General features: G+C 56.7%; 1 protein-coding gene across 4 annotated transcripts in view; it reads right to left on the bottom strand.

The window, feature by feature from the left end:
* Nucleotides 1–1,587: 1,587 nt before the first annotated feature.
* The window catches only part of H6PD (hexose-6-phosphate dehydrogenase/glucose 1-dehydrogenase), a gene marked incomplete at its 5' end in the record, with an annotated part of 34,069 nt that continues 18,609 nt past the window's right edge, over nucleotides 1,588–17,047 (bottom strand). For all 4 annotated transcript variants that reach the window (XM_082612307.1, XM_082612304.1, XM_082612306.1 and 1 more), the window contains 2 exons: nucleotides 1,588–3,679; nucleotides 4,928–5,197. In XM_082612307.1, the coding sequence (XP_082468433.1) occupies nucleotides 2,316–3,679; nucleotides 4,928–5,197 (1,634 nt within the window). In that variant the 3' untranslated portion in view covers nucleotides 1,588–2,315. The remainder of the gene's footprint in view (nucleotides 3,680–4,927; nucleotides 5,198–17,047) is intronic.

Here is a 17,047-nt window from a genome sequence, read left to right as displayed (position 1 = left end):
CGGCACTCGGGCGACGACCACGTGTCCGCTCCTGCAGGCCGGCCCACCAGGTGCATCAAAGCTAAAATACTGACTCTTCAGAAAGGGAGGAGACTTCCTGACCCCGGCACTGTGCACTTTTTGGCCAAGGTGAGCTCTCTTGGCCTAAAGAGAGATGTCCTGTCTGGACCGGGTCGTTGGAGACCAGGGGAAGCCAAATTTCAACAGGTGCAGGGCCCCCGGCCAGCGCCCACCTCACACGCACACATCTCAAATCACAGCAAGAACTCTTTTAAATTCTTGAAGAAGTGTAAATTGCCTTGAAGAAAGTGTAAACAATCAAATGTAGAGAAACAGATTTCATGATGCTCCTTCTCACCCAGGAAAGCCCTTGTTGTGACCTTGACACTTTGTATCTGCCTGATCAGATGTATCTGCCTGATATAAAATGTGACTATAAGATGGGGAAACAGTTACACGGAAATACCTGTCTTATCCTTTATTGACATATCTTGGGGACATGGCTATGTGGGAAGTTGAAATAAAAAATGTGTTCTGAGAGGGCTCCCCTGGTGGCTCAGTGGTTAAGAATACACCTGCCAATGCAGGGGACACGGGTTCGAGCCCTGGTCCAGGAAGATCCCACATGCCGCGGAGCAACTAAGCCCGTGCACCACAACTACTGAGCCTGCGCTCTAGAGCCTGTGAGCCACAACTACTGAGCCCATGTGCTGCAACTACTGAGCCCACGTGCTGCAACTACTGAAGCCCGTGCGCCTAGAGCCCCTGCTCCACAACAAGAGAAGCCAGTGCACCACAACGAAGAGTAGTCCCCGCTCGCCCCAACTAGAGAAAGCCCGAGCAGCAATGAAGACCCAATGCAGCCAAAAAAACACAAAAGAAGTGTCCTGAGAAGCTTGATTTTTAAAAAAGAATTTTGGAGACGCCCCTGCCTTGGGGGTTTCAGAAAAACAGGTATTACTGACCCATGGCTTCTCAGGAGCGGACTACCCACCTATTCTTAACGAGAAGCTTGTTGGTTTCCCCCAGATCTTCAGCAACGCGTTAGTGGTGAGGTGAGCGCTGCTGGCAGGAGGGACCGGCAGTCAGGAGGCCAATGCCGCCACGAGGTAGTATGAGAAGGGCAGGCGGCGGCCGCCCTCGGCGCTGACCATCAGTCAAGTCCCTGAGACGGTCGTGGGCAGCCAGTGCTGACATGAGCTGCAGGGCCCCACCAGGGAGGCCTGGCTCAGCCTGGTCAGATCAGAGCACCTGGATGGTCGCGATCACCTGATGTCACATCTCTCCCACCAAATGAGATGTCACCGTCAGAGAAAGATTTAACTGGATCTTCCCAGGCAAAACAAGAGGGGACACCGAGAGTGGAAACACTCACTGGGAAGTTCCCTGAGACACAAAGGACCCTCCTAACTCTGGGATCCCTGGAATGGCCTGATCATCTATCTCCAGCGTGTTTCACGCAGAGTTGGCTGGGGACAGGAGCGCAAGCGTGGGGGCAGTGGTCTTCCCTGACAGAGCTGGGGAACCAGAGCCTCCTGCCATCAGAGAAATCCATCTACTGAGAAAAGGAGCTGCAAACCACAGTCGCACGATTTCTGGATCCACTTTAACATCTTGTTTGTCACCGTGTTACTGTCATCATCATCTGTCCATTAATGGGGTGTCTGAGGGACAGCAAAGAAACAGAGAGGGGGTGGGAAGATCTCCATGGTCGGGACTGAAAAGAAAGAGAGCCGAGATGCAGAGCAGGTGGAGGTGGCCCCGGAGGAGACAGGACAGCAGGTGAGTCAGAGGCTCAGGAAGAAGGGGATGGAGGAGGGTGCGGGCTCCCAGCGGCCTGCTCTGGGGGGGGCGCAGGGCCACTGGTGCCGGGCTGCTGCTCTCTACCATCCACGTTCTGCTTTTCCACCACAGCCGGTCGAAGGGTCCCGGCCGGCAGGAAACCCCCCATGAACCTCGGCCCACCACATTCCTGCTCACGCGGGGAGCTTTCAGACCGTCCTATTTTGCGCTGGTTGGTGTTCACATGTAACTGCTGCAGGTCTTTTCTAAAGGTGGACATTTCTCTCCTGACTTGGATTTGAAGCTTCTCAAGAGCACAGATTCCATTTCTTCCTTGTTCCGGTGTGTACCCGCCACCACTAGGCGGGGGCGGTCACAGGGGCTGGGGAGGGGCTTTGTCCTTTGTCTCCGGGAGCCTGACCACGAGGCATCAGATTCCAGAGAGCAGGGCACGCAGGCTGGGGCAGGACTGAGAGGGCGGAGAGAGGACGGGTGAAGGAGAGCGTGGGGGCGAGCGACGGGCAAAGGCACCGTCACCCCAGAAACGCGTCATAGTCCATGTACCACACCAGCTGGCCAGAGTCAGGCAGGACGCCCGAGATGGGCCACTTCTTAGGCTCGCGGCCCACGCGGCTCACCAGCATGGCGATCTCGCGCTTCATCCGGCCCATGACCAGGACTGCCACCTTGTGGGCGCGGTTGATGATGGGCAGGCTGAGGCTCATGCGCCGGCGCGGGCTGGAGGGGCTCGTGGTCAGCACCACCAGCTGCTGGCCGTCCAGGCCGACGGGTGACTGAGGGAAGAGGGAGGCCGTGTGCCCGTCGGTGCCCATGCCCAGCAGCACCAGGTCGAAGCTGCTATTGGTCACCAGGGTGGAGATCTCCTCGGCATAGGCCTGGGCGCCCTGGTCCTCCTCGGCACAGAGCCGCTGGCGCCGGTGCACGGGCATGGGGTGGACGTTGTAGTAGGGGACATGCACATGCTGCAGCAGGTGAGCCTGCAGACCCTGGAAGTTGGACTCGGGGTCCCAGAGCGGGACGCAGCGCTCGTCCACCAGCCACAGGTGTGTGTGGGCCCAGGGGAAGCCGTAGTGCCCCATGGCCAGCTGCTGGAACAGGGCCACGGGGCTTGAGCCGCCCGAGAGTGCCAGGTGGAACTCGCCAAAGCGCCTCACAGCCTGCACAGCTGCAGCCTCGATGTCGCCGGCCAGCCTGGTGATCAGCTCCTCCGGCCAGGCCGATATCAGCGGGCTGTCTCGGTACTTGGCCCCGAGAACCTGGAAGTCGCTGGGCATGGGAGCAGAATCCGGCCCCGGCACCAGCTGCTCCGGCGGCGGCTGGGAGAAGGACAAGTGGCTGCCACCGAACTCAAAGTCCAACAGGTGTCCGTTCTCCGCTCCTCCTGGGTAGAGGCGTGGGACCTCGTGGGCCAGGCTGTCCAGCAAGGGCGTCCAGAAGACCCAGGAAGCCAGCAAGTTCTCCACGGTGATGAAGGAGTCCTTCCGGCGGTGGAAGATACGAGAGATGAGGATGGAGTAGGCGTCCTGCTCCCTCACAGGGCTGTAGGCGTAGTAATCAGACAGAGGGCGGCCGAAGAGGCGAAGCCCAGGCTGGCCCTCCACCTCCTTCCAGCTGGCAGAGGGCAGGGAGGGCCTGAACAGGTTCCTGCTGACCAGCACGGCTGGGCCGCCCAGCTCACCGTGGCCAATGTAGAAGATGATCTGCTGAGGAAGGCAGTGGCTCTGGGCCGGGACCCAGCGCTTCTCGCTCTGGGCACAGTACGCCCGGTCCTTGAACAAGATCCGCACGTAGCCCACTCTCTCATCCAAGGCTTTGCCGGACATCAGGATGAAAGGGACACCCTCCCAGCGAAGGTTGTCTATGTGCACGAGGATGCCTGGGGTGACAGGGGAACAGTGGAGGTGATGCTCCAGCCTAAGAACCAGGTCCTCTCGGCCCACTCGCCTTCCTCTCCTTTCCTTCCTGCCAGCAAGCCTTCCCCTCTCCGAGCCCTCCTCTGGGCACCCCTGGCCTCGCCCCCATCTTTCACCTCTTCTGTTACCTTCTCTGCCCAGTTGGTGCTTGAAAAGCAGCCTCTGGGGCCACCTCGGACACCCAGCTCCCTGAGGCGCCTCTCAGAGTCATCGTCCCCAAGCAAAGGGGAACTGGACTGAGAGGCTCCAACCCAGAGGCTCCGAGAAGAGTCTCAAGGAGGGTGGGCAAGGCAGCGGCGATCCTGACCGAGGGGGTGTGGGTTCCTAGGGAAACGGACTTCCTTCCTGTTTGCAGAGCCCTCAGGACGCGCTGAGGCCGTCACATACAGGGAGAAGGGGAGGGTGGACAGGGCTCTCAGCCACAGGCCAGTGGGGAACTGCCGTGCAGGTGAGGAGACCTGCAGCGGGGACCACGGCGGTAAGAGCCGGATGCCGAGTGCCCTCCGGACTCGAGTTGCAAGCCTGGTTCGCCCACGTACTACCTCTGCGTGACCTCGGGCAAGTTTTGGCCACTTGACTGAGCCTCACCATTCCTCACCTCTAGAGGGGCATGATAATCACACCTGCCTGACGCGTCTGTACACGTGAGGATTAAATGAGATAATGTATAGAAAGTGCCAGGCACGTGGTCAGTGCCCGACAAGCAGCTGCTGCTCTGGCTGTGGCGGCTGTTATCTCAGTGGCAGGGAGCCAGCTTCCCCCAGAAAGCTCTGAGCCTGTGGAAGTGTCCAGAGGATGGCCCCGCTGGGCATCTGCCTGACCAGCGTGGTGCCTGCCCGCTGGGGGTGCCCCCGGCTGCAGCAGGCGGGTCTGCAGCCTCTCTGGGGGCTGATGTAGGCTCCACAAGGGCAAAGCCAGGTCTGAGCCCAGACTGGCGAGCCCCGGCAGGATCCGTGGACGTGGACTGAATGGAGACCGCCACTGAGGTGTCCTCCGCCCACAGGGAGCCAGCAGGTGACCTGCTGCTCTGAGCTCTTGGGAAGTCAGAGAGGCAGGGGCACTTCTTACTCACCACTGAGCACCCTTGTGAAAACCCCACTTCAAGTCCCTTCCAACCCAACCTGAAGGGCGTCCGGGTTGGGAGCAGTGCTTCCGTCTGGGGGATATGGGTGGGGGCGGCCCAGCAGCCCGCGCCCAGCCCCGGAGCCCACCTGCAAAGGTCGGTGTCAGGCTGTGGAAGCTGTCTGGCTTCTGCAGCTCTCTGCGCACCTGCCCACGGTAAGCCTGGTACTGGCCCACGACAGCACTGCCCCTCTGCAGGCCCCGCAGGGCCCGGAAGGCCTGGAGCTTGTGCCCCAGCACCGCCTCCGAGCTGCTGATGTTGAGGGGCAGCTCCATGGCCACCAGCATGAGGATCTCGGTCAGGTGGTTCTGCAGGACATCGCCGATGACGCCGTACTCCTCGTAGAAGCTGGTGCGACCTGAGCGGGAGGAGGGCGAAGGTCGTAAGCAGCTCCCCGACGAGTGCCAGGAGCCCCGCCTGTGCTTCGGGTCCCCAGTGCGGAGAGCGGGCCACAGGGCAGCACAGGTGGGGGAAGGAGCGCGGGCGACTCTGAGCCACCTCCCTTCAACGAGAACCGTTCTGCCAGGAGGTGTCAGGCCCCTTGGGCGTCTACAGGCACCTGCCTGGGGAAGGCTCTGGTCCCCGCAGACGCCAGACTGCACGCGCGGATCCTGGGCCCTGGCCGGCAGGTGTGGCCCTGCGCGTTACAGCGAGGGCCTGGGCGGCCTACTAGCGCACGACCCTGACGAGTTACCTGACTTCTGAGTCTCTGCTCTGCATCCTGCCATCAAATGGGGCTCACTGCCACCCCCTACCAAGCGCACGAGGCACCGGGCAACAGACAGGTCCTTGCCCGCAGCTTACAGTGAGTGGGAGGGAGGGAGGGAGGAAAGATGGGAGGGAGAAAAGCCAACAAAGACATTACAGACAGAGCTCATGACAGAAGGGAACGGGCGGGCCCCTCTGAGACCTGAAGAGGCAGCCCTGCAAGAAGCTGGGGAGGGGCTTCCCTGGTGGCGCAGTGGTTGAGAGTCTGCCTGCCGATGCAGGGGACACGGGTTCGTGCCCCGGTCCAGGAAGATCCCACATGCCGCAGATAGGCTGGGCCCGTGAGCCATGGCCGCTGAGCCTGCGCGTCCGGAGCCTGTGCTCCGCAACGGGAGAGGCCACAACAGTGAGAGGCCCGCGTACCGAAAAAAAAAAAAAAAAAAAAAGAAGCTGGGGAGAACATTCCGGATGGAGGGGAGCTTCGAGAGGGAAAGCCTTGAGGCAGGAACAAGCTCGGCTGCCAGGCGCCCAGAAGGAGGTGAGCGGGAGAGCAGGCAGGAGGGCAGGGCTCGAAGCACCTGGGGACGAGGCTGGACTTGTGTCTAAGCTCAGGGGAAGCCACTGGAGGGTCTCAGGCAGCACACATCAAGCTCTTCCGCACATTCACGGATGCCCGGCCTGCTGCGGGGAGAGTGGCTACAGAAGCAGGAGACCGAGGAGGAGGCTGTGCGGTTGCCCAGGGGGAGACGGTGGGGCCTGGCCTGAAGTGGCATCAACAAGGCAGCTGGAGGGAGCGGACGATGCTTTCTGGGGTCAGAACTGACTGGACCCGCTTACTGATGCGGTAAGCGCGAGCAAGGAGGGACCAAAGACAACGCCTAGGACTCGGGCCTGAGCAAAGATGGGCAGCGGCGGCATCGACTGAGATGAGGAGACTAGGAGACGGATGGTCTGGTGGAGGGGAAACCAGGAGCTCCGTTTTAGGTGTGTTTAAGCTTAAGACATATAGGTGGAGACGGCAAGTTGCCCGGTGGACAGTTACTGAGAGGCTAAAAGAGGGGGACACACCGAACACTGATCACAGAGCCTGGCAGTGACAACACCGACGCCTGCTGTGCCCGGGACAGTGCGGAGATGCTAGGCACCCGCCCCCTGGTCACACCCACGAGATCCCGCACGGAGGTACCACGACTGTCCCCGTCACACCCACGAGGTCCCGCATGGAGGGTACCACGACTGTCCTGGCTCTACGCAAGAAGAAAGAATCAGAGGCCCAGGGCTAGGACAAGCAGAGTCAGAAGCTGGTTAACCACACACGTTACTCTCCCTCCTCCAGACCTCGGCATGAACTCTGATTATCAGTGACTCCAGTACATACAACGCAGTGGTCTAAAGGCTTAGGGTTCAAATGCACAACAGCTCAGACGACATGTTCACATTCAGCTGACTTGCCAAGATTTGGGCCAATCACAGCCTTACGTACAGAAAAAGGCGACATCACAATAGGAAGAGCAATCATTTACCCAAGGTTCATGAGCACCGCCTGTAAGACGGGACCAGCTCTCCCACCCAGCAACTCCTACTCTTCCTTCGGGTCTCAGCTTCTAGGAGATTTTTACCGACCTCTTGGCCTCTCCTCCTGGGGGTCCTGTCTTTGGCCAGTTCACCTGACTGACTTGGTGCCTGTTTATCTGTCTTCCCTGGAACCCTTGAAGCTCCACCAAAGTAGGACTGCATCTGTCTGCTCCCTGCTGCATCCTGAGCACTGCTCTGCTGCAGTCACATCGCAGAACACTGTATGGCCGAGAAAGTGAACACACACACATCGTCAGGAATCAACCTCAAAGGCACAATGCTGAGAGAAACCTGATTGCTCTGATAAAAATTCAGTTTGAAAATATGACATAAAATGACCAGAATAAACAGAATTTCAATCAATGAAAAATATAAGGGGAAATCAGAAATTCCATAGATGGGTTTTATGGATTAGGAACAGTTGGAAATAAAGTCAGTTATTAAAAGATAGATCTGGAGAGATTATGGTGAATGCAGGTTAAAGGGACAGAAAGACTCAACTCTCACACACACACAGTGTGACGGTTCTTCGAAATGAAACAGCGCGTTGTTTAGGGAACCGGACACACATAGAAACAATAAAGAGAAGCAAGGGGAAAGTCCACCTGAAACTTGGAATGCAAAGGACAGGGACTGGGATAGAATCTGGGGGAGGGACACAAGGTTGGCAGGTACCCTGGCATTCGTCACACGTAGTTCTGCATATCTTCCCTAGATTGTGTAAGCATTCTTTTTTATCCGGTCAATATTTAATTCAAACAAACAAAAAGAAGTGGCTCCCGGTTCAGACCTGCCCGGCCCACCTGCCCTGACCCAGCTCACCATCTCTCTCAAGCCAGCTGGATGGTGAGCAGGGACCACGTGCCCCGAGTTCAGCCCCACAGGCCAGGCCTGGTGGCGGCACCAGCGCTGCGGGGCAGGAAGTGAGGCCCACAGCCAGCTCGTGGGAAGGTGCCCTCGTCCTCAGGGCTGGAGCATGAGGCGGCAGCTCTGGCCGAGGAGGCAGAACCCCAGACGCACAGGACAACCAGCCCGGCGTGACCGCCGCTGAGAAGCCATGGCTGAGCTCCCAGCCCCGCCGCGGTCTGGTCTCCAAAGTTCACAAACCATCACTGAGAAGACATCAGGAAAAAGACAGTAAGGATAATATTAATAATAACAGATGTATATCAGTCCATTTACCCCTCACAGTAACAACAGATAAAGGGGTCCTACTGCTACCCCCATTTTAAAATGTAAGGAAACTGAGGTTCAGAGAAGTCAGGTAACTGGCCCAAGGTCACACAGCCGGTAGAAGGGGGTAAACATGAGATTTGCACCCAGGCAGCTGGCCCCAGAGCCTGCAGTTCTTCGTGCTGTCACAGCCCCCCTGTAGCTGCCCAGCACTCCCATCTGAACAGCCTCCTGTGTGGAGCCGAGCAGCGCGAGCTCCAGCGGCTTTCGGAAGTGGAGCGCGACGGTCAAAGCAGCAGGCCGAGCTGGGTCTTGGAGGGATGGTCTAGGTAAGAGGTCAGGGACCCCAGCACCTAGCAGGCCAGGAAAGGTGTGAGAAGGACAAGGTAGGGCTGTGCCCCTCAGCTGCAGTCCGGTGGGGGGTACCTCACAGGTATGTGGGCCCACAGTGACCAAATCTTGCAATTTTTAGAGAACATGAAAATCTGCATCATTAAGTATCATCTCACTAGCTCAAATAATTCAGATTTTTTAAACTGTTGTGTGTCTCAAAGAAATATATGTGTGGGCTGACTCTGCCCCTGGACCATGTCCTAGCTGGGGTGAGAAGCATGAGCCGGAGGTCAGAGGCCCCGACACGCAGGTCAGATGGTGAGGGTGAGCCTGGTCTGGCAGAAGTGGCCAGGTTGCGATTCGGAATAGCAGATATCGAGAACAGATGGAAAGGGCTTTGGAAACTAGACGGAGGGGTTTGAGGAGCTATTAAAAGTTCTTGACCTCACCAGTTAAACAGAGTTACTGTATGATCCAGCAATTCCACTCCTAGGTGCATACCCAAGAGAAATGAAAACATATGTCCACGTAAAAACTTGTACATGAATGTTCAGAGCAGCGTTATTCACAATAGCCAAGGGCTTCCCTGGTGGCGCAGTGGTTAAGAATCCGCCTGCCAATGCAGGGGACACGGGCTCGATCCCTGGTCCGGGAAGATCCCACATGCCACGGAGCAACTAAGCCCATGCGCCACAACTACTGAGCTTGTGCTCTATAGCCCATGAGCCACAACTACTGAAGCCCACGCGCCTAGAGCCCATGCTCCGCAACAAGAGAAGCCACTGCAATGAGAAGCCCGCTCACCGCAACGAAAAGTAGCCCCCGCTCGCCACAACTAGAGAAAGCCCGCGCGCAGCAACGAAGACCCAACGCAGCCATAAATAAATAAATAAATAAAAATAAAGTTCCCTTCACAATAGCCAAAAAGTAGAACCAACCCAAATGTCCACCAACTGGTAAATGGATAAAATGTGGTACATCCATCCACACAATGTTATTCAGCAAGAAAAGGAAATGAAGCACTGACACAGAGAACCCTGAAAACATTATGCTTAGTGAGAGAAGCCAGACACAGAAAGTCACATATTGTATATTCTATTTACATGAAATGTCCAGAATAGGCAAATCCATAGAGACAGAGAGTAAGTTAACAGTTGCCAGGGGCTGGGGCAGGGGGAAACCAGAGGTACAGAGCTTCTTTTGCGGGGTGATGAAAATGTTCTAAAATTGATCGTGGTGACGGATGCACAGCTCTGTGAATACACCGAAACCCACTGAATTGTAAACTTTAAATAAGTGAACTGTATGATGTGTGAGTTGTATATCAATAAAAGTTTTTTTAAAAAGGTGTTAAGAGTAGGGAAGTGGACCCCTGAAGGAGGCGCTGTGGGAAGATTAAGCCATCTCTGATTGGCAAGATGAACAGAGAGGGGACTGGTGGAAACGGGGCAGCTTTTGCTGCAATCAAAGGAAGTAACAAGGGCCGGAGCAAACAGTGTAACACAGAGACATTATTCAGTGCATGAGTGAAGACTGCATGGTCACTGGCTGGATCCATGAAAGGCAGTGCAAGAGTTGTGATCTGGAGTCTCTGGAACCAGGCTGCTCGGGTTCAAGTACCCACTCTGCCACCTTTCAGCCCTGTGACCCCGGGCGAGTGGCTCTACATCACATATAAAAGAGGACTGGTCACAGTACCTGCCTTGTAGGGCTGCTGTGAGGATTAATGGGGCTTGGAACAGTGCCTGGCATGCAGGAAACACTAATAAACATTGGCCGGCATTATTATTACAGGGGCTGTGAGAGAAAGGCTACCAGCTGGGCAACTCAGAGAATGGTTACCATTTGAAAATAAAGAAGTTAGAAAAAGCAGACGGTATTTCATGAGAAAAATGCCATGATGGTTTAAGTTCTAAATCTGCTGGGTCTGACGTGGTGATACACACCCGGTGAAAATATCTCAAGGGTAGCTGGAGGTGTGATACTAGGGCTTGGGAAGGCAATGAATGCTGGAGACAGACTAAATCTCATCACATCAAAGATGCCAATGATGGTGAAAGCATCATTATGTTGTCACCACTAAGAAACAGGCTGCCAATTCAACGATATCACCCCGTCAATGGTAAACCCAGCTTTAGAGAGGTTCAAATATGTAAAAATGTGTGTCTTAGAATCAATGAAATACAGGAGATTAAAGAGTGTAAAGAGGATAATTAAAGCTTTGAGAACAGATGAATTCTTTATGGAGAGAATACAGCAGAGTCTTAAAAAGCCCTGTTCTCTGCTTACTAGTCATTAGTTCAGCAAATCCCTAAGGGGCCCCCTTCCTATCTTTATCCTCTCTCACTCCTGGGGAGAACGCATTCATAGGTTTACTAGCCGCTGTGCAAAAGAGAGCTTCCTTCACTCCGTAATCTCAAGCTTCGGGATGGGGTGGAGGTACGCCTGTGTGTAGCACAGCCCATACGTTTGTGGACTTTGATCCTTTCCTGCTTAGCTGTACTTCCAGTTAACGTGGAGTGATCAGGCCCAGGGCTGGCACCTCATGGGGGAGAGGACAGGCAGGGAGAGGAAGGTCGGGGCTGGTCCTCCTGATGGCACCCAACAATGTGATTTCTTCTGGCTACCACCAGTTATTGTGGACTGATGTTTCCTGAAAAGGATCCATAATGACTCCTCGCATCCTTCCTAGGTTGAAAGCTGAGGGGTAAAAGCCCATCAATACACGAACAAGGACAGAAAAAAGCATGACCAGGTGGGACGACAGGAACAAAGACCCCTATGAACTTGGCTCCCAAACTGTTGAAACCCAGAGCTCGTGCACGTCACAGGACCACAAGCACGGGAGACCCATCACTTTGCCCCTTGGTCGTGCTGCCCTCTGAAACCTCACGGGGCGGCACCCCACGTGGGGCAGAAGCATCTGTGTCCCACACGCCTGAGAAGAGCTGCTGCAAACCTACCAAACCGGCAGGAACAGGGGAGACGGGGGCGCCCGACGTGGGCAAAGCTGTAGGAATACCACTAGTGATGGACGCTGCTGTTGCGAATTTTCTGGAAAACAGTCCCATAAGATGTAATAACTGCCATGAAGTCGTGTTCACCCTTCTGGCCTAGTCATTCCACTTCAGAAGTATACTTTAAGAAGAAACACTTTTTAGAACACTCATAAATGTTCCAGAATTAGATAATGGTTGCGTGACTGTGTGAATATATTAAAAACTACTGAAGTGTACGCTTTAAAAAAGGGTAAATTTTATGGTATGTCAATCGTATCTTAATTTTTTTAAGCGTGCAAAGTACTATTTAAAATAGCAAAAAGTGGAAACTGAGATGCCTAATAATAGAATAATGCATATTCTGTGATATAAACAGAACTGAACAGAAACACAGAGCTACTGAAAGGTATATATTACACAAAGTGTCAATACATGGAAATTTAAATACATACGTGAGAGAGAGAGATAATATTATGTGAAAAATGGACATAAGAGGGCTTCCCTGGTGGCACAGTGGTTGAGAGTCCGCCTGCCGATGCAGGGGACACGGGTTCGTGCCCCGGTCCGGGAGGATCCCACATGCCACGGAGCGGCTGGGCCCGTGAGCCATGGGCGCCGAGCCTGCGCGTCCGGAGCCTGTGCTCCGCAACGGGAGAGGCCACAACAGTGAGAGGCCCGTGTACCGCAAAAAAAAAAAAAAAAAAAAAGGACATAAGAGAGAAACTGCAGATCAATTACAGGTCTTTATATAACCCAACACAAGTCACCTACAAGCCACGTGGAGCCCAGAGAGACGGAGAACACTGCTGCTTCCACTCCCTGCCAACCTGGAAGGAGAACAGCATCTCCATTTGTAGAGTATTTCCATGCACATTATCTGCTTTAATCCTTAAAAGAATCCCAAGAGAGAGGTAACAGGGGTTACCATCATTATGTAGAGATCGTGCTGAAGATGTAGCCTTCAGATCTGGGACCAGAAACTCCCTCCTCATTGCCTCTACACTGTGGGAGATCCGGATTTTCCCAGCAAAACAAAACAAAACTAAAAGCCAGCTGCCATCTCTACCAGTAGCTTCTGGGACCACTAAACATAAAAAGGCGGAGGGCCAAGGAGAGTGAGGGTCCACGGGCTGGAGGCCCGGCAGCTGCCCTGGGCTCACCTTGCAGACAGCCCTACAGACGGCTGGAAGGAGAGCTGAGCGACCTCTCAGCCCCTCCTCACACACCAGGCTGGGAGGCGAGACAGCTGGTGCGTACCTGGGAGGATGCCGGCTGCCTTGGTCCCTCAGTGAGGGGTACGGAATGATCACTCCAACCCTCAGAGGTCAACGTGCATCATGCCAATGTCTGAACGGGGACCCTCCCAAAGCAGTGACAGCTACACTGTCCTCAGGAAGTCTCCCTCCTTTCCCCTGCAAAAAAAAAAAGAGGCTTCCAGCCAGAGGGGAATCTAGGGCAGCAGAGAGACAGCCCGAGCACATCCTGGCAGGAAGGCCCACTGCCGACAGCCTGGACAGACGGACGCTGCAGGCGCAGTGGTTAGGAGCTCGGGTTCCGGGGGGCCACCGACCTGGGACCATGTCCCAGCACCCCCGGAAGAAAGGGCAGCCTGGCCTGCACGGCTGCACCTCAGCCCATGAGCGACCAGCCCCCCTTTCAGCACAGCCCTTCCCAGTGGCCGCGATGAGGGCCGGCAGGGGTCACCTCCACACACAGGCTAGTGGCCCAGCCAAGGTCACTCTTTGGACGGCCCGGAGTGCTGCTTCAGGAGACCCCGGCAGGTACCCAGGGTTTCTGTGACTCTCAGGGGCTCACTGGACAGGGACTCCCTAGAGGGGTACCCCAGATGAGGCTGAGAGCGAGCTGGGCGCTGGGTCTGCAGAAGGACCACTTCTCCTCCCGCCTCCCCTTTGCTCTCTCCCGCTCCTGCCCACGCAGCAGCCTTGACGGCAGCAAACTCCTCTGGGCCAGAGGCTACGGCAGAAAGGGAGGAAAAATCTCTCCCACGGCGAAGGAGCGGGGCAGCCGGGGGGCCTGGAGGGTGGGGCTGGGGGTCGGGGAGACATCCAAACCACCTTGCAGCTCAGAAGCCCCAGTGCCAGCGCCCGCAGCCCCTCCCTTACCAGCACTCAGGCCGCAGTCTAGGCTGCCACCAGGAGCTGGGCCCTCCGGGGCCTCCTGGCACAGGAGTCAGCGAGGGGGGTGGGGGAGGGGGAGTGCCGCCACACTGTCCTTCTGCTTAACGGCCAGACCACGCGGCTCGGAATCCTGCCTGGACGCTTGCTGGCCACGCTCAGTCCTGCTGCGGCAGCTCGCCTGCTGAGCTCATCAAACGACATCAAGACACGGTGACCTCTGGCGGGGAGGGCAGCCTTTCCTCCTGCAGCCTCCCACCCCCAACCCCACGAGGAGGCACAGCCGAGGCCCTGATGTGCTGGGACGGGGCCTACTGGCCATGGTGGGGCGGCTGCAGGGTCCCCAGCTCCTGCAGGACCTCCCTGGGGGATGGGCTCCAAAACAGGACCCAGAAGGAAAAGCAAGGGTCCGTGCTGGGGCCACGGGGCTGTACCAGGCCGCTTCCTCGGGCTGCAGAGAACCCTGTCGTTCTGGGTCCCCGAGCCCTAGGGGAAAGAGAGACAGGCAGACAGAAGGTGGGGCGGGGGAGGGAGGGAAAGAGACAGACCCAGACACAGAGAAGAAGAGACCCTCCGTTCTCACTGCTACCGAGGGCCCAGGTCCACAGCCCCACCCGCGGGGATGAGCCCAGAGGCAGGAGGTCATTCCACCATTCACCATCGGCGCCTGTGGATCCCACCAGCCGGTAGATGGGCCGACCAGGGAGACCCAGCACCCAGGACAGCCGCAGTCCTGCTGGCCACCTCTGACGAGGACAGTGGGCTGAACTACCCGCCTCTGGCTGCAAGCCCCTCAGGGCTGGGGGGTCCTCGCCGCCTGCCCTGCTCCGTCTCTCTCTGCCTCTGGGCCAAGTGAAGCAGCACGTGCTCTGGGGTTAGCAGCAGTGAGACCCACTGCTCGGAGCCCACACCCCGCAGGCAACAGGGCCTGAGCTTTGGTCACACACAGCAGCCCTGAAGGCAGAGGAGTGGCGCCACCCTCCTTCCTGGACCTCGGCTGTTACACTGCCGTTCAAACCCGAGACTCCCTGCCATAGGCCTGCCGTGGCAAACAGACCTGCCCAGGCCTCTCCCTGCCTTTCTGTTTTGCCTTCTGTTTTCCTTTCTCCGCCATCCAAAGGTACCTTCGCAAGGATAAGCAGGCCTGCAGTTTGCCTAGCCCCTGGCTCCGCAGGGATCCTGCAAATGACATCAGATAGCAAGAAGGATGGTGTGGCAGGGCTGGAAGAAATAAGAGGCAACGACGCCAACTGGTAACTCCAGACGTCACAGCTCTTCCCCAACCCAGGGTGGGCCCGGGAAGGAGTTGCCAGAAATGGGCTAGGAGAGAAGACCCCGTGTCAAGCCCAGGCAGAGAGGCGCTGGCCCCTGCCTCTGGCCCACAGCTGGGGGGACAGAGGCCGCCTCCCATCCCGCCCCGCGCTCTCAGCGCCGGATCTATAGCTCATGTCTCTGCAGATGAAGCCAGGGCACAGCCCAGCCCTCAGTCCCTCCAGGACACCCAACACACACGGGCACAGGGAGGGAACCCACGGCCTGAGCCCGTGCTGAGGACGGGACGGGAAACATGGGGGGCTTGGGAAGGATCCCCGAGACCCACGAAGGCTCACTGCAGTGGGGAGAGCACCTCTTTTCTCATATGGGTTCCAGATGGAGGAACCCAGCTCCCCTAAAGGACAGCAAAGCCCTTCGAGGCCTGCCTCCTGCCCGACACCCCAGCCCACCGTTCCTCCCCTCCCCCCCCGGCCCCAAAGCACCATCTGCATCATTCACTGTAGAGCTTGTCCCGATATTTACCTCCCCTGGTGAACCCCTGAGGTATCAGGGGACTGCGGCTGGGTTTCACACCTCTCTATCACTGCAGCCCCCAGAGAGCTTCTATAGCACTAAACAGAAAAAATGTCATGAAGAACCTAGGGGTAAAACGGGAATAAAGACACAGACCTACTTGAGAATGGACTTGAGGATATGGGGAGGGGGAAGGGTAAGCTGTGACAAAGCGAAAGAGAGGCATGGACATATATACAGTACCAAACGTAAGGTAGATAGATAGTGGGAAGCAGCCGCAGAGCACAGGGAGATCAGCTCGGTGCTTTGTGACCGCCTGGAGGGGTGGGATGGGGAGGGTGGGAGGGAGGGAGATGCATGAGGGAAGGGATGTGGGAACAGATGTATATGTATGACTGATTCACTTTGTTATAAAGCAGAAACTAATAAAAAATAAAATAAAAGAAAAAGAAAAAAAAAAAGACAAAAGGGGAGAAAGCTGAAGAGAGTCACCAAGGGAAAGAGAAAGAGACAGACCTCCTGGGCCCTCATCCAGGCCCGAGGGGCCCTCCCCTCCGCCCAGGCACACGTTGTGGAGTGGGGACGGTGGCCTCTGGCACTGCTGCTTGGGCTGCGGAACACAGTGGTGGGGACGAGCTGACTACAGTGGCGCAGAGCCTGGTGCCGGGGCCAGACTGCCTGGACCAGGACCCGGCTCCACCACTTCCGGCCGTGACCCTGGGCTCGTCACCAAACCTCGTCTGTAGGTGGAAGCTAATAACAGTGCCCATCTCATATGGCTACTGGGGGCATCAGCAAACAGTTAAGAATTAGCTTTAATGATTTGGGGTAAGAACCGACGCTTTGAACACACACAGTCAATGCTCGCAAGACATGATGGAATCACGGAACGCTGGAGCTCAAAGGGGCCTCAGCTGCTGTTGTCGACACAACCCGCTGGCCTCACAGATGAGGGACAGGAATGGGCATGCTGAGGTCACTCGGATGCAGAGACAGGCCTGACACTCAGGTGTCCCTACTCCCAGGTCAACACCGCTCATTCCTGCAGTGTTTGGTCAGCACTTCCCAGGTGTGTGCCAGGTGCCAGCGAGGAGCTGGGAAAGGCAGATGGGGCGGGGATGAGATGAGGCCAAGAGCGCAGAGGGGCAGGGAAGGGAGGCACGTGAGCTCTGAGTGTGCAGCAGAAGCGGACCTTGTCGGGACGGTCAGCAGAGGCTCCCCAACCAAGTGACCAGTGAGCTGAGAATGACTGCACAGGAGGGACAGGAGGCAAGCAGGTTGCAGGAGAAGGCAGAGGGGGCCGCTGGTGCAAGCACTGCATACAAGCCCGGGAGCCCTCGTGCTAGCTGCCGGCCTCCACCACACTCACAGGAAAGCCAGCTTACCTCCCAGGGTTCACTGCTGGCCAGTGTTTCAGCACCTGGGCCAAGGCTACTTAACGGGACTGCACACTCCCTAAGGGCAGCGATGACCATGTGGGCTTTGCCTGCAGGCACC

The sequence above is a fragment of the Mesoplodon mirus genome, assembly GCF_964341445.2.
Source record: "Mesoplodon mirus genome assembly, chromosome: 3".
NCBI lineage: Eukaryota > Metazoa > Chordata > Mammalia > Artiodactyla > Ziphiidae > Mesoplodon > Mesoplodon mirus.
The sequence above is the reverse complement of the archived record's forward strand: the minus strand, read 5'-3'. Positions and strand labels throughout refer to the sequence as shown.